This window comes from Diadema antillarum, unplaced genomic scaffold (genome assembly GCF_040938485.1).
Source record: "Diadema antillarum isolate AM-2024a unplaced genomic scaffold, OU_Dant_1.0 seq00001001_RagTag, whole genome shotgun sequence".
Classification (NCBI taxonomy): domain Eukaryota; kingdom Metazoa; phylum Echinodermata; class Echinoidea; order Diadematoida; family Diadematidae; genus Diadema; species Diadema antillarum.
This window is the reverse complement of record NW_027271839.1, coordinates 523509-548914: the sequence shown is the minus strand read 5'-3', so window position 1 is coordinate 548914 and position 25406 is coordinate 523509. Positions and strand designations below refer to the sequence as shown.

Here is a 25406-nt window from a genome sequence, read left to right as displayed (position 1 = left end):
TTAAGAATTACACGTATAATCATTGCAGTACAGAATGCTTATCTCAGTGAATTTGAAAATCAGCATGACTGATTATAAATACAAATGACCTTTTCCTGGTCATGTGCAAACTGAAAATGCGAACTGGCTTATTCGGAACAGCTGTCTCGCACATGCGCAGAGCAACATTTTAGCATTAGCGTCGTTGATCTAAACTTGCCTATTGTATGACAACAGCGAGCTTTAGATCTGCTACGTGAACACTGAGGACGACGGTATTCGGCAAAAAAACTGTGCTCTGCACATGCGCGAGAGACCTGTTTCCATTGTCCAACCAGGGAATAGGGCGTCGTCTTAGCGTTCGCGTCACAGATCTAAAGCTTGCTATGTAACTAGGTGACATGATGAAAACGTTGGCATAAAATCTAGTTATAGAAGTCAGCAATGGAGAGTGAAAAGAGATTGCATGACAAGTATTGATAATAATTGAAGGCCACATCAATCGGTAGTCAATCAGCATCTCAGACCATGGTTCTCTACATTTTGGAGATTTAGACCCTGCTAATTAGTATTCTTCGGGAGGTTACACCTACCTGTGATCGGAGTGAGCGCGACCTGGAGACGGCAAGACAAACCATGGCGTTCCCCACGAGCGCCATCACTATGACAACCATGAGAATCAGCGTGAGAAAGATCTGCACCGCGAAAGGGAGACTCATTGAGTTCGCTGTGCTTGCCACCTGTGGTATCCAGGATATAGCAGGGAGGAGGAGGAAGGCGGGGGGGGGGGGGTGAGCGGTAAAGACGATGATTAGGATTATGATACAGATGAGGTTAAAATGTTTATCGTGAAATTTGATGATGTATTTGTACCGCAAGAGATAACATGAATGAAAATGCTGAAGATAATATTCATCATTATAACTTAAGTTTCGTAAAGGTGTATATCGAGTAATCATAGTGTAATCATAATTCAGAAGGGAATTAATTGACTGCAACTTTAAGACACGGAAGAAAAATCTTATACACAATAACAACAATCTCTGGATTTTCAATAGTAAAAAATAAACAAAGGTACATATTTGTACCCATAAAATAGTATGAACAAAAACAAAATGTATGAAATGAAGATACATATCTTTTGAGAAATGAAGTTCATAAAAAATCCAAAAGTAAAATACGTTAAAATTTCTTCAAACCTGATAAAACCATGTGACACACTGTCTTTGACCATTAATACACATGTATTTTTTATGACACACTTCTTTGAAATATTTTTGTTTGAATTTTCAATTCATCAATGAATAAAAGTCTCCTTCCGGTATCAACCAGCTCCTACATCTTTCCACCGCAAATGTATCTAAGACTATATGCCTTAAACTTTATGACGTTATATATTATGACATCATGACAAGGTTCATGAAAGCTTATTCATTCTTTTACAAGAAGTCAATTACAATGAGACAGGAAACGGTGTGGAATATACGATATGAAATGTTTCACCCGCGGGGCGTTAATTGAGCAGTGCGTGGGGTTTCTCCCTCATGGTTTGATCCTGGAAAATGTTATTCACCTATTTTTGTTTTATTTTTTTTTTCTTGGTCAGAAGAAGATCAATTTCACACCTCGTCACGCGAGCGAGGAAGGAGAGCTACAACATTTACATCTACAAGGTTGTGAAGGACGCCATCCTGCTCGGTGACTGTGACTGCTTGGTGCTGCTTGTCTGAATTCTCTGCCATTTCGTCACTGATGATCGCGTTTACTCCCTCTGTTAGAAGTCTTATCCGTAATTTACACCCAGGAGAGATAGCGCAATAATAGTGCGATGTCACGTATTAAAATGTTGCTTCGAAAGTTGACAGGGATGTGAACGTACATTGAACTCATTGCCCTGATTCCTTGAAAATGAATTTTACTTTCATTGACTGGTATCGTTACATGTTATTGGCAATTATGACATACAATAGATAAATGGAATTCTAGTCAGAATCGGGATAAGAATAATGTTTTATTAGCCATCGTGAGAATATGTGGTTTCAAAAAGTTCATAACTCTTTGAGTTGAACATTCCAGATACTTTATTCAGCTGCTATGTAGGTGTAACAAGGCCCACTGAGGGCGACAGAACACATCCGTTTAAGGATACACACAGACGTGTGTCCTGGCTGTTAGTATTCAGCGTTGATCTCTATTGAGGCGCCTCATGAAATGACTTGTAAGTAGGCCATACAGGAAGTTTGTCTTGGAATATCATTTCTCGTACAGAGAGAAAGCTCCCTAAGGACTTTTGATTGTTCCGTTACACATTAATTTTGATTGTACTCGTTGTCATTAACTGCGTGACTGCTTGTTTCGCTTGTATCGCTTTTCGCTTCTGTTTGCATTTTTCCATTGTACTTCAGGAATCTATAGTTGTAGAAATGAAATTCATCAAGTTATAACCATGCCCATAAAATCTATTAAACTTGCTCTTTAATGACGCTTGTGAAACTGTCTATTATTGAGGCGAGAATCAACTCGCCTATAGACAGGTGTCAAATTTAATTAGGCACAAACATGATCCATATCTGCAATCAAGTTTCCTCTCCGTTGCTAGGAAGACTGAGATTTACCGCTTACCACGTGGCAAGGAGGTTAGGAATAGCTGGGAATATTTTTCGCCGGTTGCTAGTTACGAGCAGATGTCTGAAATTAAACCGTCACGAGGGAATAAAAAAGGACTCATCGAACCTCATCCACAACGTCATATTCACTATAAGCTTTGGCACGGTAAAGCGATTGATATACCCAGATCTATTTAACAGCATTATTGCAATAATCGCAAAATTTCATCAGTCACTTGAACAGACAGTTCTCTGGTCGTCATACGTTTATAAAGGCATTCGCTCTAAAATCGTCTAAGTTATTTTGACATGGGTTGATAATTAACATCGCGTCGAAGATCTATGCGTAATGCGTCACTCCTCATTACCATCCCACACCTCACTCGATTTAATTGTAGCGCGGTCTTTGCAAACAGAAGAGTAGGAGGCTGTAATCGTTATTCCCAAATTGAATAAAGCCACACAAAGACATGAGGTGCAACGCCTGAGCTGATGAAGGACAGGGAAAAAAGCCCAAGGGCATTTGAATTGGTTGAATACCCTTCAACATCAACCTCACTCTCTCCACGTTATGTGTCATTAACAGATATTATTTGACCCTTGGGAAAACTTGTTAGAATGCAAGTAACAATTACTGAAATGTCTCAATTCCCTGCTGCGCTAATTATTCGTAGAAGTCGGGACTGTTTGAAATCGTAGCGTGCTTCTGGTCAAATTCCCCGGCTTGGGTGTGGTGATGACTGTGAGAGAGCGTGGCCGTGAGCCCAGCAGTTGCCTACGATGGACATGCTCTTTACGAGTACATGTATCATTGCAAAACTTCATCATCGCCTACAGACGTGACAATCTCATGGTTTGAATCATGGTCGCAAAACTACATTTACGTTACATCATTTCCTTTCAGAAAATATAACTCTGCCTGAACTTTCTTTTCTATGTCTTGCTTCTTATTCTGGTAGTTGCACCTAATTTTTGAATGAATAGATTCGTTCAAACTGTGAGTCTGTGATACGATAAAAACAAGTCTAATACTAGTAACAGACTCTTTTACACACACACACACAGACACACACACACACACACACACACACACACACACACACTTGTGACTTATTATTGGTCAGGTGATGGTTTCAATTTATTGCCTCATCATGGGGTGCTAGAACACCCTGATAAGCAGAGCTAGATGCCATGAGGGTTAGCACGTGTGTATAGATGCTTTGAGTATATGAGTATTTCTTCTCTCACCCCCCACCCCCCCCCCCCCGCACTCACTGAGATGCTCAGCTCAATGACAATCACATTTGTTTTCCTTTTTTTTTTAGTGAAACAAAGAAGTCTGTTTCTAAGGTGATCACTCCTGGATTCACGCAATATGAAAATCAGAAACCCTCGCTAACATCTAACTTTCCCACCTATTTAAACAAAGCCTGATTTAATTTTGTGCGCGAGATAAAGAAGCAAACGTTGCATAACCAATGCCATGACATGATATGATATAGACTATATAACAAACGGAATGCCGAATATATCAAAATAATTCAACACGGGATGCTGAAAAATTGAAATTAATCAAATGAAATCAAGTCAAATTAAAATTCAGTCAAGTTGACTCACAGACATCGATTAAATATTGTAAAGATAGAAGAACAGCAAACCAAAGACCTGTTTAACTATTCCTTCTACATCTTTTTTTTTTTCATATACTGTAAATTTTTGGATCGAATTGTCCTTTACTTTTGTAAGAATAGAAGTAAAATAATCTGTGCAAAAAGAGAAATGTTTACAGAATTTCATTAACAGGGAGACAAGAAGTATTTAATAACGTAATGTTTTCTTTACACAATGACTGCATGCGAGCTATTTTCTCCACTCATTGGCGTGACTGGAGAGACGATTAATCTAATTTCTGACTTACTCTATACATAATCAAATCATTATTGTTTCATTCATTTTCATGTGTATGTTTGTGTAATGATTTTTGTACTTCATAATTCACTTTTCCTACCTTGACTTAATTAGTCATGTGGAATTGGCGCATCATAAATACCCTGTATTATTATTGTTATTATTATTATTATTATTATTGTTATTATTATTATTACTATCATTATTATCATCATCATCATCACCATCACCATCATCATTATCATTACTATTATTGTTATCATTATTATCATAATTATGAAACATAATGGATATCTTCTAAACATCATTAATTTTACATTTGGGGACATTTTTACAGTGGTGATGAATACCGCGCGATATTAGAAACGCAAGGAATTCTATGATTGTGACGTCACCGTGTTTCGTGTGGATACAGGTCGATAAGTCTATACTTTCTTCCTCCTTTGATATTATTATAATTTATTGAGACATTTAGAAATTGCATCTTGTCTGTAAACCAAGGAAACTTAAAGAACCGCACGAACACACAAAGACATGCGAGCACAAACACACACCCACATGTATACACACACAGAGACGTATACATAATTATGCACATTATGTATCAACATAAATTGCTATAACAGTCGGAAGCAACTAAGGTTTGGATGCAACTTTTGTAACTATTTGCAAGTCGAGTAGATTTTTCTATGAATCCCGACCTTAGACAGTTAGAGTGAAATTGGCACTGCCCCCATTTTGGCAGAAACCGTAATAAGAGCAACAACAAAATTGAGTAATGTGTCTGATATATTATCATCGAGAGTAAGAATTTTATCCAAAAGCTGTGGCCAACACTTTGATTGAGAATCCCGACTACAGAAAGTGGGTTTTAGAAATGCGAACTGATAGTGGGTAATTTGCGATGCAGGAGGCACGTGTTTCATCAAATCAACTACAGGCACGGATCAACGCTTTATCTGTTTTCAGATTAAAATTAACCAAATCCACCCAACACCACAAGGCCACTAAACACGTTTCCCGCGTAGTTAATGTTGCTTTAATTGTATGGGAATTGTGTCGTTCGTCCATCTTTAAATGGTGTCGAGCGATGCACTCGTTTACCCCACCTTGACACAAGGACGTAATCGATATTGGATATTTCATTTGCGTCGAGATTCAAATCTGTCAATGATTAGTCCCCCTCCCTCCCCTCTCCTCCCCTCTCCTCCCCTCCCCCTCCCCCTCCCCCTCCCCGTATTAATGAATTCCAGAAGACCATTGCTCCAATGAACTCTTTGCAGTCGGGAATCCTGTTCTCGATAGTAAGAGCAGTTTCGGTTAAAAATGACAAGCAGTGACTCCTCGTGAGGAGGACATAGTTATGAAAACAACAATGAGCAATGAGCACATCATAATGATGTTAATGTGAAAGCGTCCTCATCCTTCTTCTGGCGACAGTGAAAAGACGGTGAAATTCAGCTATTGCATAGTCAAACATACTTTGATTTACGATGCTATAGAGAGGTCCTAATTAGAATGCAGATGCAATTCAGGTGACTCGCGCAAGACCATATTAATGGCGGATGATATATTAGAACATTATGAGGTAATAAACTGAGAAGGGAGAGCCTCTCTTCCACCTCCCTGCTTTGAGCACGTCATGTCTAACGTGGATGGGGATGGAGATGTATGTTACAAGGAAAGAGACAAAGAGGTAGGTCAAAGAAGAGATTTCTAGGTGTAATTGTGAGAGGTAGGTTCAGTGGCGGATCCAGAGGGGGGCGCACTGGGCGCGCACGCGCCCCTCTTTATTTTTTTTTAGAACAAAAGAAATAAAAAGAAAAAATTGGGGGCGCGTGCGCCCCCCCCCCCCCCTTTGATTTTGTAAAGGCGCCTCCCCTTTACGAAATTCCTGGATCCGCCCTGAGGCTGAAGGAGTTTCTGGCACTGGGAATCAAGAATCGTTTTACATTAGCAGCATAGACAAAAATTATTTGAGTCATCCCCTAGAGCATTATGGAGACATTTCACCAACACTGTTCCGCAACATTCTTTATAACTCAGTGCAAGAATCTTCTATACAGTAATGTTGACCTATGTACTTTGGAGAAGAATATTTGGTGGTTTTGGACTGGATGTCAAACAGAAGGAAAAAGGTGCTGAGGATGGATATATCATCAGATGAGGAAAAAGGGGAGTTAAAGTGAAGGCTATAATGATTAAAGAGACACCAAGCATGAGAATGAATGTAATCTTCTTCATAATAGCACAATATGTGTGGTCGATACCATTTGCTGACTAATTTCTAGTCACATGGGGTGAACCGCGAGGGGTCAGCATCATTCGCCCACTTTAGGGTGTGGGTACTGTCATGTGGGGTGAACCGCTTTACCTCTGGTTTTGCACCCTGCTCTTTGCGATGAAAGAACGAAGCGAGATCTTTTGCGTGCGTGAATCGTGACAGCCTCAGCCCACTTACCCGTGGGTCCTCCATCTTTATTTCCTAGCCGAGGGAGAGAGTGGTTTGCCTCTTACTATAATAGAGGAGACTGCATGATTACACGCAACATTGCTTAGCTAGACTCAATGGGAAATGAACCCGAGCTAGTTGATTGCAAGGTGGACGCGTTACCGATTGAGCCACACCACTGCCAACAAATGGCCAAGGTTGGAGCGAAAGCACAGGATGCAGAAGGTGGAGTGAGAGGAGGAACTGTGATGGCGATTCCCAAAGGAGCAGTCCAACGAGACACATCAATAGAATCTACGATGAAAGTACTTTCTTCTATATCTATCCATTACAATGAATTAGAAATACAGTCCTCAGCATGAGAATGCAATCTAATTATTGTGGAAGAGTCTCAATACCTTGAATTTGATGAGAAATAAGATCTTTGTAGCCGTGTACTTTCGTCCTTTTGTCGCATCAGCTCACAATATATCAGTATGCAAACCTGACCTTGTAGGTTTAGGGGCAGAAAAGGTTAAACAGCGAACACTCTAGAAAATTACGGCCTTTCTACTTCCAAACTACTATACATAAATCTATGCATTTACTGAGATGGATCAAATTACTGCGCTCCAATGGGCCGAGACAGAGAGGAAAAGAGTATCCATAGCACAGACTTTAATTCCGTACACGGCACATACAAGTAGTCACATACCAAACTCTGCACATCGTATGTCATAGAGCATAACTAAACAGGTCACACACATGCACAAGCACTTAACACACATATACCACACACACACACACACACACACACACACACACACACACACAACACACAAACATAGTACACAGAAATACACACTGCACACATTAAATACACAACTTCATCTTTGCAAACACGCACGCACACACACACTTATACACCTTCGCATAAAACGACTAGATACTTACAGCTGATGTCGCCTCTATCTACTATCTACGTTAAACGTTAAATGTAAGGCATGGGGGCTCGATGTTTAATTAAGCAAATGTAATTGATAAGAGAGTAGGAAGCCGTAACGTGTTAAGCTCTCATAAACTGAATACAATTACACGATCTTGATTTTGACAAGGAATGTTAACTATCTATTGTATTATATATTTCGGTTGGAAATGGAAAAATGAATGAATGAATGAATGAATGAATGAATGAATGAATGAATGAATCTATGCCGTCGATATAGATTCTTGCCATGGCAGAATGATATCAGCGCAGATGATTTATTTTTTTTCTTCAGGATCACGGCTCAGTTATAAAAATCGTCAATACACAGCAGCAAAGATCCAGTATGTTTTGCCCTTGTGAATGTATCATTTTTACTTTAGTAAAAGTAAGTAACGATTCGTTTCTATGTAGGACACTACTGGCCATGGGACAGGGAAAATTATCTTCTTAATCTGATTGTAATTAATTTGTAATTTACACTAATATATGCGTGTTTTATTTTCTTTGGTTGTATGAAACAATGTAAAATGCAAATCTATGATATTTTTATCTCGAATGCCAATGCCACTGCGTGTGTTTATCACGTCAAGTGGTTTTCTTTTGATCTCCTTAACTGCCTAGGAAACTGACCAAACACTGAAGAATGACTGAGGATAGACTTGATCTTGATATTTTGGATACTCTTGTTTTGATTCAGTACAATGTGCATGGTACAACTAGAACTAGAATATCGTCAAGAGAAAAATACACCTGCTTTGCTTTTATGTAGGTCCCGTCATACTTCTCTTGAGAATTGTACAACCCGATTTCGATTTCGACCAGTAATCATTACAATTACTGCACATATTCTTTCGTATGTCATTGACAAGATACAAGAACTTGTGCTATTATTTTTTACGTAATATTGATATAATAATGACAAGTGTGAATGAATTGCAACTTAAAACTTAAAATTAAAACTTTAAATAAAAACAAAAATAAATCCATATGTTGAAAAATCTGTCAAATCTCCTTTTTCATGCGGAGTACATGTAATAATAAACATCGTCAGCGATGGATCCAGCAATACAATAAAGGGGAGGCGCCTTTACAAAATTAAAGGGGGGCACAAACGCCCCCCCCCCCCCACACCGTTTTTTCTGTTGTTTTAATAAAAATAAAGAGGGGGCCCGCTCCCGGTGCGCCCCCTCTGGATCCGCCACTGATTGTTGCTGTTATCACTTTTGTAAAAGAACTGACAGGCGCATTAATTATCTGAACCATGTCTGTAGGATAAGCATGCAAGGCGATGATGCATCAGGCTCGGAAGCACGTGTGTATATTATCATAGTTTTCGTGCATCCAGCGTTTAGGGGGGTGACTCCGACAAGAAATGACGAAAGATGGCGTTTGCATCTAGCTCACTAATTTGCTGATGAAATAGATAAATAGATACCAAGAAATAAATAAAAAGCTCTTTGGCTGCCAGAATATTTGACAAAATTAACAAATAGATTCACCAGCCATTGCATATTTCACGAAGTAATGTTTTACTCACGAATACGACTGGTAAAATATGGAGAAGGTAAACTGGTAAAGAGTGTCTATTCCCATCGTGTTTAGTCTCATGTTATCTGTAGGGGATCATTTCGAAATAAGTCCCTCATGCAGATACCCTATGTAATTTTCGATGTGTGGCTGCGAGACGAGCATTAATCATATAGGTTTTCCCATTCATTTTCAAACTTTTTTCATTCAATTTCACAAATTTTTACTTCAATTTCGTCGCGGGATGTCGGGAATAGGCCAATCTTACTTTCAAATTCGTCTTTCGTCTTTCATTTTCAAATAAAGTCCATTCAATTTAGTCATTTGGCATACATTTTCGTCATATACAGTTCAAATTCGTCAGTCTCACTCGCAGCACTCAAAACAGCAGGATCGATTTCGTCTTTTGTCAATCATTTTCGTTACATTTTCATTTATATTATTCGTCTCATATCTCTATCCGGTGTGATTTCTCAGTCATTCATGTATTTTTTTGGTAACCGTTCACATTTTACATTCAGGAGTTAACATACACTTAATGTTCCCCCCCAAAAAAAAAAAAAAAAAACACACACCACACACAGAACCACAGATACAGACACACACAAGCAATCCGAGTACACACTGATACAAACAGAGGTAGCGTCTCGCATACGACAACATCTGGCTAATTTGAATGAAAAATTCATTAAAAGTTGTGTGAACAAAAACGAATTTGATCTTCACATTCTGCGATCCGTCAGCGGGAGAGATGAATTTGAATGACAATCGACGATTTTGAATGCTATGTCTTCGAAAATGTTTGACGAAAAACGAATTACAATGACAATACGAAATTGAAGTTAGGATTTGCGTTCCATGTGCTTCTCGGGACGAAATTGAGTAATAAATCTTTGAAATTGAATGACAAAAGTGCGAAAATGGATGGGAAAAGCTATATATAGTAGCCAAGGAGGTCCATGAGCTCCAACGCTACAACTCAGGCCCACTCCTTATATCATAAAATTGACTCTATCTCATGCAATCGTTCCGTACAATGCTGGATCCTGACGTTGAATACAGTCATGGTTACCACAATAATATCCAATCAATCATTCCTTGCCCATTTATTTTTTTTTATCTCTACAGACGATTTAATCAAAATCCAGTCGACAACTCTTACCTATAAAAACATCTGACGCAAACAGACACACTAACAAACCTTTGAAGGCAGAAAAAAAAAAACTGACCTCAATGACTGTTCATTGCAGTGGCGTGGGGTATACGATGAGTAGGCCAGACATAACACAAAACGCGGATATTGTAATGCACACTGATGGCACGGCAGTACAATAACCATTATCTTTAAGTTTATTAACCTTGAATGATTAACATCTTGGCTTATCTGGGCAGCGTGCTTTGCATTTCACTTCGTGATTCTCACCGATAGTGGCCATATATATATCTACGCAGCTATCTAGTGAAGATATGAATTTGCCACAGAATGTGTGGTCTCCGTACGTTCAAGATCGCTATATACAACAGACATGTCAGTGGCAGATCGAGAGGTTTTTTTTTCTTTTTTGTTCAAACCAAAGAAATAAAAAGACCAAAAATTTTTTTTTTTTTTTTTTTTTGGGGGGGGGGGGGCGTGCACCCCGTTTAATTTTGTAGAGGCGCCTCCCCTTTACGGAATTCCTGGATCCTCCCCTGCATGTAGAGTACATTTAGCGTTGGAACAACAACAACAACAAAAAAACCCTTCTCAATAAAAAAAAAAACAACAACAGGTGTATGATCGGAATGTAGTCCACCTACTACAGGGAAACATGTTTGAAAATTAAAAAGAACAATAAAAGGCTGCCGTAAGTAACAAAGATACTTTCTTACACAAGATGAGATTGTGGGGAGCAAAGCAATTTACCTCGATAATCACATGCAGTCGTTACATGTCGATATTATTTTTCGTATTCATCAATGATAAATTAATGGTCGGTGTAGATGTCTGTACAGTTGATTCATAAACTTGATTAGAGTGTGTCCATTCCTCATCATCCTTCATTTGATATCTTGAGCTTCTTTTGTTTCATCCAAAATAGCATCTTTTAGTATGACACAGATTTCACCAACCACGCACACCGAAACGTGGCACTTAAAAATGCGGTCAAGCATCATTTCGTCCATGGCATGCTGTAGGCCTATTTTGCGACTGCACCAATAATAGACTACACGATATACTCGTGGAAACCCCGCAGATATATACGTGCGGCTGTCGAGTATAATATTAGGAAGACGGAAATATCGGAAATTGGGTGATTCAGTACTTTAAAGTGATGATCTCCCTCGTTGCATATGTTCTATTGTTTCAAAATACAACGATAAATATTGATATTTTGTGGCTAATCCATATGCCATTCTTATAGTTGTCTGTGTCAAGATATTCTTCATTATTATGTGGCAAATTAGATAAACTATAAAAAAAAACTGACTTAGGTCTGATGGCACTCAGCCAAGAGTGAAAACAGCCATTAGTAATATGCACGAAACTGCTTATAACCAATCCTCTTTTGTACAATCATTTGTTGTTGATGTTTCGTCTTTGCCCCCATATAACCCACAAAGCTGTCCTAATGGCCGTTATGTTCATTATTCCCATCCCGTATAGTATACTAAGTAACTGCGTGGATGCATGGCTGAAGTTAGCGAGCAACACTCAAGAATATCATTATCATAATCACTGTCAAGTTGAACTCTTTCGCCGTCAACTCCTCTGCTAACAATATGATGAAGCAAAGGGCAAAATCAAAACATTATGCCTGATTTAATGTTAATTCATCAGTTATCTACAAACTAAGGTCGTTTTTCATAAAAGCTGTATTTTATCATATAAAAGACAATATTCTCCCGGCAAAAGTAACATCAATGTCAATCGAAAAATGACGGTCAAATTGCAAACAGTTTGGATTTCATTGTTTTGAAACGAGTTGTGATTGAAAGCCCCTTGACATATTATAGTACAAATGTATAACACGAAACAGACTATATAAGACAATCAAGCTGATACCATTGTATATCTAAAATTGTTTTCATTATGATCTATAGATTGTATATATTCTTAAGAATAATTGGAAATAAAAGGAAACAGCATACTCATAGCTCTGAAAAGGAACAATCCAATAATCATCTTATTTTTGCTGAAAATTTGAAGCTTTCAGGATTTTTCCTTATACTTTCGGCATGGTTTTGTGGAGTTCGACAAAAAGTTCTTTCCTTGGCCGAGAATTTTGGTAACGAATCCAAAATCTAAACCTGAAAGGATGCTTGGCTTAATTCCTCCCCGAACCGAGGTTAAAGGGATTACACATTGTAGTGAGCTTGTGTATCACTGTGTGATACAAGATGGAAGGGTTAAACAATATCCATGGTAACCTACCAGATAATGTCGAGAGGACAGCTGGCTTGGGGAAAAATCTGCGGATAAAGTATAATTTTGAACGGAAGCGATACTTATTCCCCTATGATGAAGTTTGCTGTTAGTTGCACTATAACATCAAGTGAACAAAGTGGGATATCACATTACGCAATAACGGCAGCTCTAACGAGGCCGTTCAAAGTTAAACAGTAACTCTAATGTCTGTTCTATCCGGACAACCTAAATTAAGTGTATGTGGGTCAAAAATAGGTCCACAAAATATATGATGACGATGAAATCCAAACAAAATAAATGGCAAAAAACCTTATTAATCAATATTTTCTCAAATGGCAACTAAACAGACCACAGAACTTGACCACCAGCACTGACCAGCATTGACCAGCAACACAAGACCATTCCTGCTAGACGTAGCAAATCATATCCAGCGATATGGGGCATGACATCCGATAATTCTATCAAAACAAGACCACCATTATCAGTAACTGACCATGCTTGAGATGCCTTGTGAGCACTTGCAGCAGACGACGTCGAAGAAGAAATAAACAATAATCGGTTGCAGCATACAGGCTAATACATACAGTCCTTATCAAGTCATGCCTTGATGCTCCCCGTGATGTTGCAGCGACATCCAGCCATTCTCGTCCTGTCCATCAAAGTGAGTCGAAATGAGGTGAATCACCTGCTCTGTCAACACGAGGAGTGAAGCATCCGTCGATATTTCCTGGGTGATTAAAACACGTCACATATTGATGCCTGCTGTGCCATCTCAATTTGACCACCACTACGGGTTCGACCGCACGTGTGTGAATGCATCTCGCGAATGCGGCTCTGCCAGTACTTCTGCCTTGATTTATCCCGTCTTTCGATAATAAATATCGCATGGTAATCCTCTATCAATAGGTCAAGGCTCCTCGGCAGCAGCCACGATATATCGCCCTCAAAGCACAAATTATTGTCATGACGTAATAATTGTAACAATGGGAAAAAATTCTTGGGGCGAGGAAAGGCATGATAGAGCAATTAAAGTCAACTATCTACATTATACCGAAAGGTCTTGGTAGCGTCATAAAGATCCCTTGACATTATCTGCAACGAAAGTACAATGAAGTTTCTCCTAACGAATACCTCAGAGAGTCTTTAAAGAAAGTGACAGTTTCTTTTGTTTTGTTTTCTCCTAACGAATACCTCAGAGAGTCTTTAAACAAAGTGACAGTTTCTTTTGTTTTGTCGCAAACAAGTTGGAGAGCAGTTGGCAAGGTAACGATCACCATTACTATAGCACAGATGGCTGATGACTGTTGGCCCACGACCAAACGATAACTTGGCAAGGGCGAAAGGGACGCGGTTTCCTCACGATGTATTTCCAAACATGTAATCTACAGTATAATAAAATTATGGTCTGAACGGATTCGTTGTCATTCGACACTTATACCAATCTCTCTGTATATTGTTGTGTACAGATTAGTTTTGAAGCGCTTCAAACATCTAGAAACTTAGACACAGCCGGCAGATTTTCATGCATTCTTCAAGTCGATTTTATATGACAACTCACTTGGAAAGACTTGCCTATATAAAAGTTGACCCTTGTTCTCTTAGTTCGATCATGGATATGACAGGGAATCGAATGGTGTGAAGTTTAAGAATGATAGTAAACTCTGGGTCAACTGGGGATGACATTATTATAGCTGTTGTTGGACGGGGCGGAGTGTATCAAAATATTACGATACCAACGTCCAATTCGTAAAATGTCTAAATTCTGGGCAATTTGTTCATGAAGAAGAGCCATGGTAAGGGATAAGTTTGCCCAGCACTTGATTCAGTAAGAAATATACCGTGTGTTTTCTTCGTATTACAGATGGGGAGGTTTACGACGTAATATGATTTCTAAATGGCCCAGGATTATTGATTGACTCTGCGGTTTTTAGCTCATTTTTGCATCATTTCTACCCTGTGCCTTCTGCTTAAAATGTTTGTTGCTATAGGTGGGGGAATATCTGAAAATTCCCGCAAACTACCCGGACGCCCCTCTATCTTTCTTAGCCCTTAGTGCACTACATTAATTTCCTGTCTACAAGTATGTGTGCAAAATGTGTACATATTTCACTCACTGGCATAGAAAGAGTTAATATGTATACATAAAGTACACGCACGAAATTCTTTGATTAAACTAATGAGAATGTCATTTTTCCTAAGAGTTGCTGAGAAGCCCTGCAGTCAAAACTGCAACGAATTTGAGCAACTTTAATTCGAGTAAAAATATATATATATTGCATTACGAAGAAGGTATAATAGTATGCACTCTGTAATAGCTGACGTATTAATAGCACGGAGTCAGCAGGCATAACGAGCTACAGCAACGTGTAATGGACAGCTGTGTAATATAACGCTCTTTATTACTTACTTCCCGTTTCTACAATGTTGAGGCACAACACTCACTGTATCAAGAATAGAGCCCCGACAAGAGTTTGTAAACACGGCAAAACGCCGCCTTGCCTCTACATAGGTGAATTTGCCAGCAGGTACAGTATGTTATTTGCACAAAAGTAATACCATCAAGCATTCATGGCCAGTGACTGCCATTTCACCTTCATTATTCTGAGTTTGACGTCACGAAAATCACGCATCTCTCCTCCTAGGGCGACATTACAAGGTTTTACATGCCACAAGGAAATTTACTTATTGCTGTTCTCGCTGTGTTAGAATCCAGAGACTGTTAAAGTGTGGGTGTTTTTCTGATTCATGACTAAGCCTAAATCACGCCGCTACTTGTGGTTGATGTCATCGCACTTGAGGGCAGAAGTTTCATTCCGTACAAAGGAGATGTGACTTCCGTGTAAAGTGCGCGTCTCTCAATACTATATGGTCTTAGCACAAATGGGCATCTTTGCCATATCTTACAGGAGTTCTTGAAAGTTCCACACACCTGCTTTTGCTCTCAATGTTGTATCCCAGTCACTGCCATTTAAAGACAACTCGAGGGTCATTATAAGGGAACGAAAGCAGTGGCGGATCCAGAGGGCGCAAGAGGCGCACGCCCCCCTTTTATCGTTGAAAACAAAAGAAATAAAAAGAAAAAAAAATGAAATGAAACCTGGAAGTGGCACCAGAAATATTAGTTGCGCCGCCCCCCCCCCCCCCTTTACAGAATTCCTGGATCCGCCCCTGGAAAGATTCCGTAAAGTCCGTAAAAAGAGCTACAATTAGGGCCTAGTCATGTTCAGCCTGTTTGACACTCAGCAAGTATAAATATATTATTTTGACTTCAAAAATAGACTGTGCGAGATCTTGCTTAGTCCCGCGAACTGCATTTCAGATTGCAAACATAAATATGAGACATTGGCATCGAACCCAGCAAGATGTTCACTGATACGAGAAATCATATTATGGCGACATTTGAGGACCACAAAAAAATAGTTTTTCATGAAAATTACACATTCCATCAACTTGATACGGAACATATTAAAGGGTAGTAATAATTCCCCCCTTTTTTTCCCAAAGCGGTTAGTGTTCTTTCATTACTCTAGAAAAGTGAAAGCATGTTCAATTTTCTTTATGATTTCTTTACATTGTTGTCCACACACGACATCATGAAGTTTACTAGTCTCCTGATCTAGCGGTTCCAACACGAAAACTTTAAAAATTAATAAATTTTGCATCGATTATCCAATTTTTCTCAAATTTTCACTGATGTGTTGTACTAATGTTACTGGCTTCACTCAATCCACATTGCTCTTTGGGTTTCGGTTTCCTTTAAAGAAACTATTACTTTCAGGTCATCCATGTCGCAAGAAGTCAATAAAATGTATATCTCAAGAAGACAAAGGATGCATTGTCTTATACCAGACTCATCTTAAATAATCCCTGCTGTGCCATCTCCTCCTATACAACTCACACGTTATACATCGTAAGGGCTATATGTTGCTTACTTCATTAATTTGAATACTAATTGCCCAATACGTCTTCCGTTGTCAAGGTTGCGGCATTTTATAAGAGATGAGAAAAGTAATTAATGTAGGATTAAGCTGCCACAGCAGAATAGTATACATAATGAGCTCGATTTTACGCAGTTTAATCTTTACTAACAAATAGGCACACACATACAATAGCTATCTATATGTATCTATATTTATTAATGCTACATACACACATGCATATCAATATGTGTCAATAAAATGGATCCTGTTATATTGAAATAACTTTAAAATACCAATTGGTTATTCTTTGTAATTCCATTTTCACTGGGCTTATTACATCGTTATATAAAGCAGGTAATGTTATGGGGGATACTCTGCTTTTGAAAATTTACTAAGAATTTTTACGGCCATGGTCATGACTTTCTTAATATCCCACCTAATATCCTCCAAAGTTTGCGTTTGACAGAATGTATTTCAAACATACATGGTTTGCTACAAATTAATGTGCAGACCATGATTCATAAAATGGCCTTTGGCTATTGAATAGAATCATTTTCTTTGTAGATAACAAAGCTGGTTTCGACATGGAGATTTATGGTTTCGATTTGACTGATGGTTCTATATTTCTCACATACAGTTTACCAGTGGCGATCGATGCCATCGCAAGCCACTTCATCTGAATTCCATGAAGCGGCTTCTTGAAGGAAGACATAATTTTTTGTCATAATTTGTCACAAGCTTGACATCTATACCGACTGTCTCTTAGTGTAAACTATACGTTAGTGTACGTAGTCCAACCTCCAAGCCATTAATGTTACGAGAGAATCAAGTGTGCAGAGCTGCTATCCATAGTACCATTGATTGCGCGCAGGGACTGCAAATGTAGATACATGTACTTGACAAAATTAAGATCGAATGCAAACCATCCTCGCTGTTTGTTTGTTCCATAAATACGACATCGTGCAAACAAATTCTAGTAAAAAGCCACCTCCAGCTTTACTCAGAACACACGAGTTAAACGTTGCTTTCGCTTACTTACTTCGCTAGCATTGGGGAGCATGGTGGGCGTAGCGGGACTCTGACCAGCTGTCTCGCGGTACCCATCGGTAGACACGTTGCCTGCAATCCTGTATGGCATCTGGTCGGGGTCCTTCGCTCCGCTGATCGACAGAAATCACTCTTAAAATGTCTCGCGTATTGTGAAGCCATTAACTGCTTTAAGTCCTTCAGTGTCTTGAAAACGATTCAAGAGACAAAAGGAAATTATTTGGGACATCTTCGTAGCAACAGGCAAGAATCAATGAATTTCCAAGGAGAAGTTCATCTTTAGAATACCCTGATGGGTGCCGGCTTTGATGCAAACGTTCTAATTAACACTCCGCCCAGAGCACCCAGAATATCTCGTCCAATTAACAGTCACAACTTGGGTCATTAAAATCTCAGTTATTGATATGAAAGTTGATTTAAATTGATGCTCGTGCATATCTATTTAATAAGAAGTTCTCCACTGCGGGGAATGTGGATTGAAAAGCCCTCTCACGCTGCGAAAACAATTCGATAGCACGATGACAAGACAAAAACTTGCGAGTGATTACCTAAATGCGACCTCTGCCATCCGCTTTTATCCGCGTACCGCCTGCTGCTGATACAAGCACAGGCAAAGGCAGTCACCCGTCCGCCACGCAGATAATGTCATACCGAGCGCTCGAACCCATCTTAATTACATGATATGTTTTACATGACGTAATTGAGAAAGGGGTAGGAAGGGGGGGGGGGTGGATGACTGTCTCCCATCCATGGGTTTCTCTGGATGAAAATCAAAACGTTGGCTCTGTGTGGCCTTGTTCGCCACCGGGCATGAAAGCATAGTTTTTAATTGTACAAGACCTTCAAGTATGCTTTTCCGCAACAAGGTTGAAGTCTGTTATGCGAACGAGCTCCAATATCTTTGATCTGAGACTGACAATCACTGCATAGACGTTCTGTGTGGACACAAGATTAAAAAGAGGGTGGGAAGAAAAAAAAAAGAAAACATTTTGAAGAGAACAGGAGACACCGTGCACTGTACAGTAGTTTCTAATGTAATATTATGGTGTAACATATTTTCAATGCCCCTTTTTGTGTGTTTGCAATCAGAACAGGTTGATTTTATAAGACAAAATCTTAAACTCATTTATGCATAATTGGTGGTGCTGTTATACAATGTAGATCATTCCCGATTACATTATGTAGTATATGTTTACCTAGGTTGATAGTTGAAAATTATACTTCCGTGTTTGCTAGTTGTTCATTATGATTTCATGTGTACGCGCAGCTAAAATTAGAGCAGCCCATCTGAGCACGGATTTTGACTTTAAGCCAAATCAAGAAATATCAATCAATTATAGTTAATCAATTAGTCAATGTTAATTATCTAATTAATCAGTTTGCATTCGTGATTTACTGCTAGCATGGGGAGCTATAATTGGAGACTCGGAATTGGCAAAGTCCTAAACTGGAATTAATCTTTCAGAATTGTATACTTGGATCTAAGAAAAGGAGGTACTGTACGTAAGAAAAAAAAAACCCTTTGGGAAACGTTCTATTCTAATCAAGCTATAATGCACATACGATAATGTGTATGCCAAATACAGGCCTGTTTTATATGTTTTTGTTTGTTTGTTTGTTTGTTTGTTTGTTTGTTTTTTGCATCGTTCAGAGATATTATTTCAAGACCGACCAGCAACTCGTGTGAAGCGTTGATCACCTACTTTTTCTAGAAATGTTTACAGGTCATATTTACCTTTGGGAGCAGTGATTTACAATATTATTATGTTCAAGATATCACTTTTGATGCATTATGTGTATATAGGTCAGTTGTATATCACAAAACATCCTACCATACAAAAGTTTGGGAATAAAGCCTAAAATGTATAAGGAGATATCACTATTTTTCTCATCAAAACTGTAGACGGTTTAGTCTTGACACATTTATATCATAACTATTGTTCACATTTTGTATATTTAACAATACTTAACAACGAATACACTGGTTCAATTTTTTACATTGGTTGTTTCTATCCCTAACTCACATTTTAGAACTATTTTGAAGCACTAATGCCGGGTTTTTGTTTCATCTGCAAAAGATAAATTATTCCTTTAACGTAACACCATCCTTTGAAGATAATGTTTTGATGGGATAAGCTGCACACGTTTATTGAAACATGACTCTCCTCTCATCATATTTCAGTCTTAAGAGAGAGATGGGATGGGGGGGGGTGGGAGGACATCTGAGCCGGATTACGGCGAAATGATCGAAATAAAACACTTCGGTATAATGAAAAATATATATACAAATATAAATAAAGTTATATAAGCTACGAATCGCCATTCTTTCCATCCTGCTAAATCATTAGCCTACATTATCATAACGTTAAAAAAAGCCAAATCTTATAGTCAAATATGAGGGAAAATGCGATCACGTCAACGCCTTAGCGAGTATCGAGCCCTTGGCATTACAGACGTTTTTGTTTTTTTTCATTTTTTTTTTCATAATGGCTTTCAATATATTATTAGGTGTCATAAGTACATCGTTACCAAAACATGCTTATTTTGAAGTTCTATGGCATCATTATTTGACCTCATTTCTGTAACCCATTTCTTTTCCTTTTTTTTTGGGGGGGGGGGGGTGTCTTCAACTCAGTATGTAATCTCTAATTTTATTGCATTATGGTTTTTCCGACTTCTGCCATGGTTATGTATTATGTGACTTTCGACTTTGCCCTCGTTTTGTACTATTTAATTGTATGACTCTTTTGTAGAGCATGTATGGGATCATTGAGCTCCGAAAGATAGATGACAAAAAGGATATACATTGCACATTTGCACAGTGAAATTATACTTTGTGCACAAAGAATACCTTATTTGAAATCACAAAGTGTTATATTAAAGGAGATTGCATGACATAAAATGCAGATATAACGTGAAAAAAAAATGTTCTCTATATTTATCATCCCATAACTTTTCAGACACAATAAAGGGCCTATATTATACTGCAACTGCCCAAAATGGTTATCACTTGCTTGATTTCGTCTCAATATAGAAAACGGAGTTGGTGCTTGTATATGACAAAGGGATTCTAGTTTTAGTTTGTACAAGGTGAATATCATGTCATCAGTTGCTGCTATTTGGGGCGTGTTAAAGCGCTTTGCATATTGTGGTATGACTAAGCTCTGTTTAAACGACAACATGTGCGAGATGCTGATAGTTGTCGGACGGTAACGTGTACGTCGTAATCACGGACTTCGATGCCTGTAATTGGTCGGGCGTGTAGCGAGGAATTTCAGGTCAATCGAGAACAATTTTCAGACTATAGCCCTTGAATATTCTTGACATGATAAATGCATTTTATCTCTGTCTCCCTTCCTCTCTCTCTCTCTCTCTCTCTTTCTCTTCCTGCTTCTGTGTATTATTGTCAGTACATTATCTCAATCCTACTAGCAAAGTCAAGTCAAAATCGGGCTTACCTCGAGGATAAATTCTTTTTATCTTTTTTTTTCTTTGTTTATAGATGACTGTATGTAATTTGTTTTCTCAATCTTTTACGAACATTTCTCTTTACGCAGATGATACCGCTATCTTTTGTAAAGGTAAACATTTGAATGAAATACAGGAATCCCTTCAGAGTGAATTGACAAAGTTGATTGGTTTGGAATAAATGGTGTGAAAGTTAATGCAAATTAAACTAAAACCCTCTTTTTAGGATCAAATCGGAAAATACATCGTCAGTTACTGAAAGTAGTTTTTTCATGGTCAGCTTTTGGAGCCAGAATAAAATTACAAATATTTAGGAGTCATTCTCCAACAAAAGGTTACCTGGTCTCTTAGACGTACATGAAGTTATATAAAAAAAAAATCTCGAGCTACTATTTGTCTATGTAGTATTCGCTAGCTAATGCGGAATTAAGAAAATGTTGAAACAGTTATAATAATAACTTTGGAATAAATTACCTGAGAAATTGAGGAAGGCATCATCACTTGTTGTCTTCAAATCTTTATTGAAGACTTATCTTTTTTCAGAAGCCTTTGATTAATTTGTTATTTATTTTTCGTGTGTCTAATCAGTGACAGGAGCTCTGTTACATCACAGCGCAGTAGAGTATATTTACATAGTAGCTGCGCTATACAAATTTGTCTAATTATTATTATTATTATTATTAATATAATTTGGCATTACCTTATATCGGAGACACCATTGCATCATTCGGGGCTCTTGTTCCAAAATATTAATGTTAAAACATCTGAAAAATCGAAAGAAGTTCGCCCGATTAGTGCTAAACGCAGATTTGAACACATCAAAAGATGTCTTGAATTTTTTAAGAAGACCGAATAAATAATTGCAAGAATATATAAATAAATAAAATCGAATTCTGCTACAAAAAGGACATCACAGTGAGGTGAATAAAAGGAATTGCTGATGTGAAATTGAATTTTTTACAGTAATTATTACTTTAGAACTATGATCTGTCCAATATATACAGTTCCAGTCAAGCCAGTTACTATTCTGTACACAGCCAAATCAACCTTTGCTGCTTTTATATCACATATTAGTTAATATAATTTGCAGTGCCTCTCTCCTTTAATGCCCGACCAATGTGACCACTTTAATTATGACAAGTCACCGTATAAAAGTGCGACGCTTTCGCTCGCGAACATGAATCAACAATTGTGCGGATGTTGTCAATTTTATCAATAAGGAGAAATGCGGGTCTTGTTGTATTTTTTTTTTCTGGCAAAGCAGTTGGCTTAACCTGTTGTATATAGGGTAAACAAAAACAAATCCCCGGATTGCACAGACTGAAAGTAAAAGAAGAAGAGGAGGTGGATGACGTCGCTTTAATCGGTTTAAAGGTCATTTTTACTCGAACGATTCACTGCTTAGCAGGTCACCCATATATCACTAATCCAGTATATTAGTTAGAATGCTCACTCCCTTAATAAAAATGCTACAAAAATCTCCCATGTAATTCAGATTAGGCCAAGAAAGCACTGAAAGACTATAAAGACTGTGTGATATATTAAATACCTTCAGAAGAAACATGCAAATAGTTCAGCATTCCCGTTTATCTTATTACAGAACAGAAATATCTTAGGGAAGTATGGAGGGATATGAAGGTGTAGTATTCCTATGACAAGCTATAGGTCTTGAATGTCGACATTAAAGTAGATTATATTCGGCGAGCATGAATCATACTCGCAGTAATCTACATAAGCTCTCATAACAGCACATCCAAAGACCAACTGCCAAGTATCATGTTAGTCAACATAAGCCTATACGTACAGGGAGTATTGCAAAATATGGTTTCTATGCACGACACTGCTATGGGGGGGGGGGGGGGCGCACCCTGCACCCGCCCCCTCTGTATTATTATTTTTTTAAACAAAAGAAATGAAAAGAAAACAATGGGGGTGCGTGAGCCCCCCCCCCCTCCTTTAATTTTGTAAAGGCGCCTCCCCTTGACAGAATTCCTGGATCGGCCCCTAGCTGTTTAGCACACCAATACGTCTTCCCTGATTCTTCTTTTTCCATGTCGCAGCTTCGCCATCATTCTCCGATGCGTTATCTATGTTACAAAAAATGTGTGTTGAAACCACTCTTCCGAATTGTATGGGACTCTTTCTAACCTTTCACGGGATTATCAAAACGATACATTGACTGATGGCGCATGCTCTATTCTCTGACGGACATGACCTATACTGTAACAAGAAAAAGCGCAATACCAAGGAGATTAATACAGTATGTTGACCTTTTAGAGAATCCAGAATTACTCTTGCCTGCAATTAACGGTATATTTGATTCATATCAACTTCAGAAACTTCGTTGGTTATTAAAAAGAAATGATCCATCATTTTCCTAGTCCTTATTCTTCATTTCAATCATCTTAGTTGTATACACGAAAGCCTTGTGGCCTTTTGAATTCTTGTTATAGATATCGCAAACATTAATTTCTGATGCTATTAATGTTATTGTTACCAGTTCAAAATAATGCACAATTCCACAAGTTTTTCTTTATGTCACGTCCAATTGCAAATAGATTTCAATGTTCCGTCTGTTAAACTATGTAATGCCATTCTAATCATAGAGTGGAATTTACCTTTAAATACTGACAGCATTTTAATAGTGATTCGTCCCCTAAATGTGTGTCCAGTCACAACATAGTGAGAGAAGGTGTCTATTGGTGAACCTGTCTGTGGTTTGATTTGATGGCCGTGAGGTTTGCTGGTCGAACAAATGAGTTGAATCCTGTATATGATGTAAAGACGTAGTATGGTCTGAAGGTCAACGATCGCACGACGACTACAGAAGACGACTACAGAGGGCGCTTTTCACTCACAAAGACACGAGTGAAATGTTGTTGTTGTTGTTATTATTTTAATTTTAAAGCGTGTATCATTCAGTGTATCATTCAGTGATAATGTATACCAGTAGTCTCTATTTATAGCTGTAAGCAGTTCATGTGCTTCGTCATCCAAGCTGTTCAGCTAAAAGAGCAAAGGCAGCAGTCAAATAAGTCAGAATAATGCTTTATATGAGGTGTATTTAATAAAAAAAAATCTTCCGTTGGATGACAGAATGAAGATCTATATCAAAGTCGAACGAAAGACATGGTGATTGATCCTATTATTATATATCAATGAAGAGAAAAAAATAACAGTATGCGGCTGAAAAAAAGGCTAAAGTGTTATGGCGCACAGATACAATAATGATGAAACATTTCCTCAATTAGGGTCCTGACTGGATGAATAGGATGAGTTCATGCACCTGTAGTTGCACAGCAAACAGCAGCAGGTTATGAATATCGAAAAGTGTGTTGTCGTGTCGTATGACACAGGTGCGGACATCCCAGCATGTAATATCTGCCAAAGACAACAATATTCTTTCCAGCCTGCAAGAGTCACTGTGTGTGTGTGTGTGCGTGTGTGTGTGTGCGTGTGTGTGCGTGTGTGTGTGTGTGTGTGTGTGTGTGTGTGTGTGTGTGTGTGTGTGTGTGTCTGTGTGTGTGTCTGTGTGCTCGTTAGGGAGTCTGTGTGTTGTGCCTGAAAAGAAACGTTTGCATTACAGTTCCTGGATGACAAAACCAATGCGTGTGTGTCATTAACCAAAGTCAACACACAGGATGTATATCAAAATTATCAACATAAGTCATTAGGTTGTAATCATTGGAGTTCATTGACCTCATGTAATCAGCACTGACCTCGACTTTTTCCATTCATTACCAAATCAGCTGTGGTTGACGTCATACACGTGGTTCAAGTGGGATGTTGGAAGCCACAGTTAAAAGAAGCGATGACAATATTTGATATATAGAGTTTGGTGATATTATTGCCAAAACGTGATGTAGCAAACTGACGGTTAACGACATGTAAAATGATATTATTTTTTTTTCTCAGATGGCAAGAATCTCTCTCCTTTTGTGATGAATGGAACAGTTCTACACAATGTAGACTTGATAGATAATGTTTTGTGATGGATAGTTTAATCGTTTTAAAGAACGATCTAATAAGTTTGTTTGCTGTTTAGAAAATCTAAATTTTTGAAAATATGACTACGGAAAAGGGTGAATATACTTTATAAGATCGATGAAATCTTGGACGATTATCC

The 25406-nt window shown here is 38.3% G+C and overlaps 1 protein-coding gene across 1 annotated transcript in view; it reads right to left on the bottom strand.

Moving 5' to 3' along the window:
- LOC139742469 (D(1) dopamine receptor-like) overlaps nt 1-25406 on the bottom strand; it is a 46748-nt gene that overhangs the window by 5557 nt on the left and 15785 nt on the right. Inside the window, exon 2 of the mRNA XM_071653008.1 lies at nt 573-719. Coding sequence (XP_071509109.1) covers nt 573-719 — 147 coding nt within the window. The remainder of the gene's footprint in view (nt 1-572; nt 720-25406) is intronic.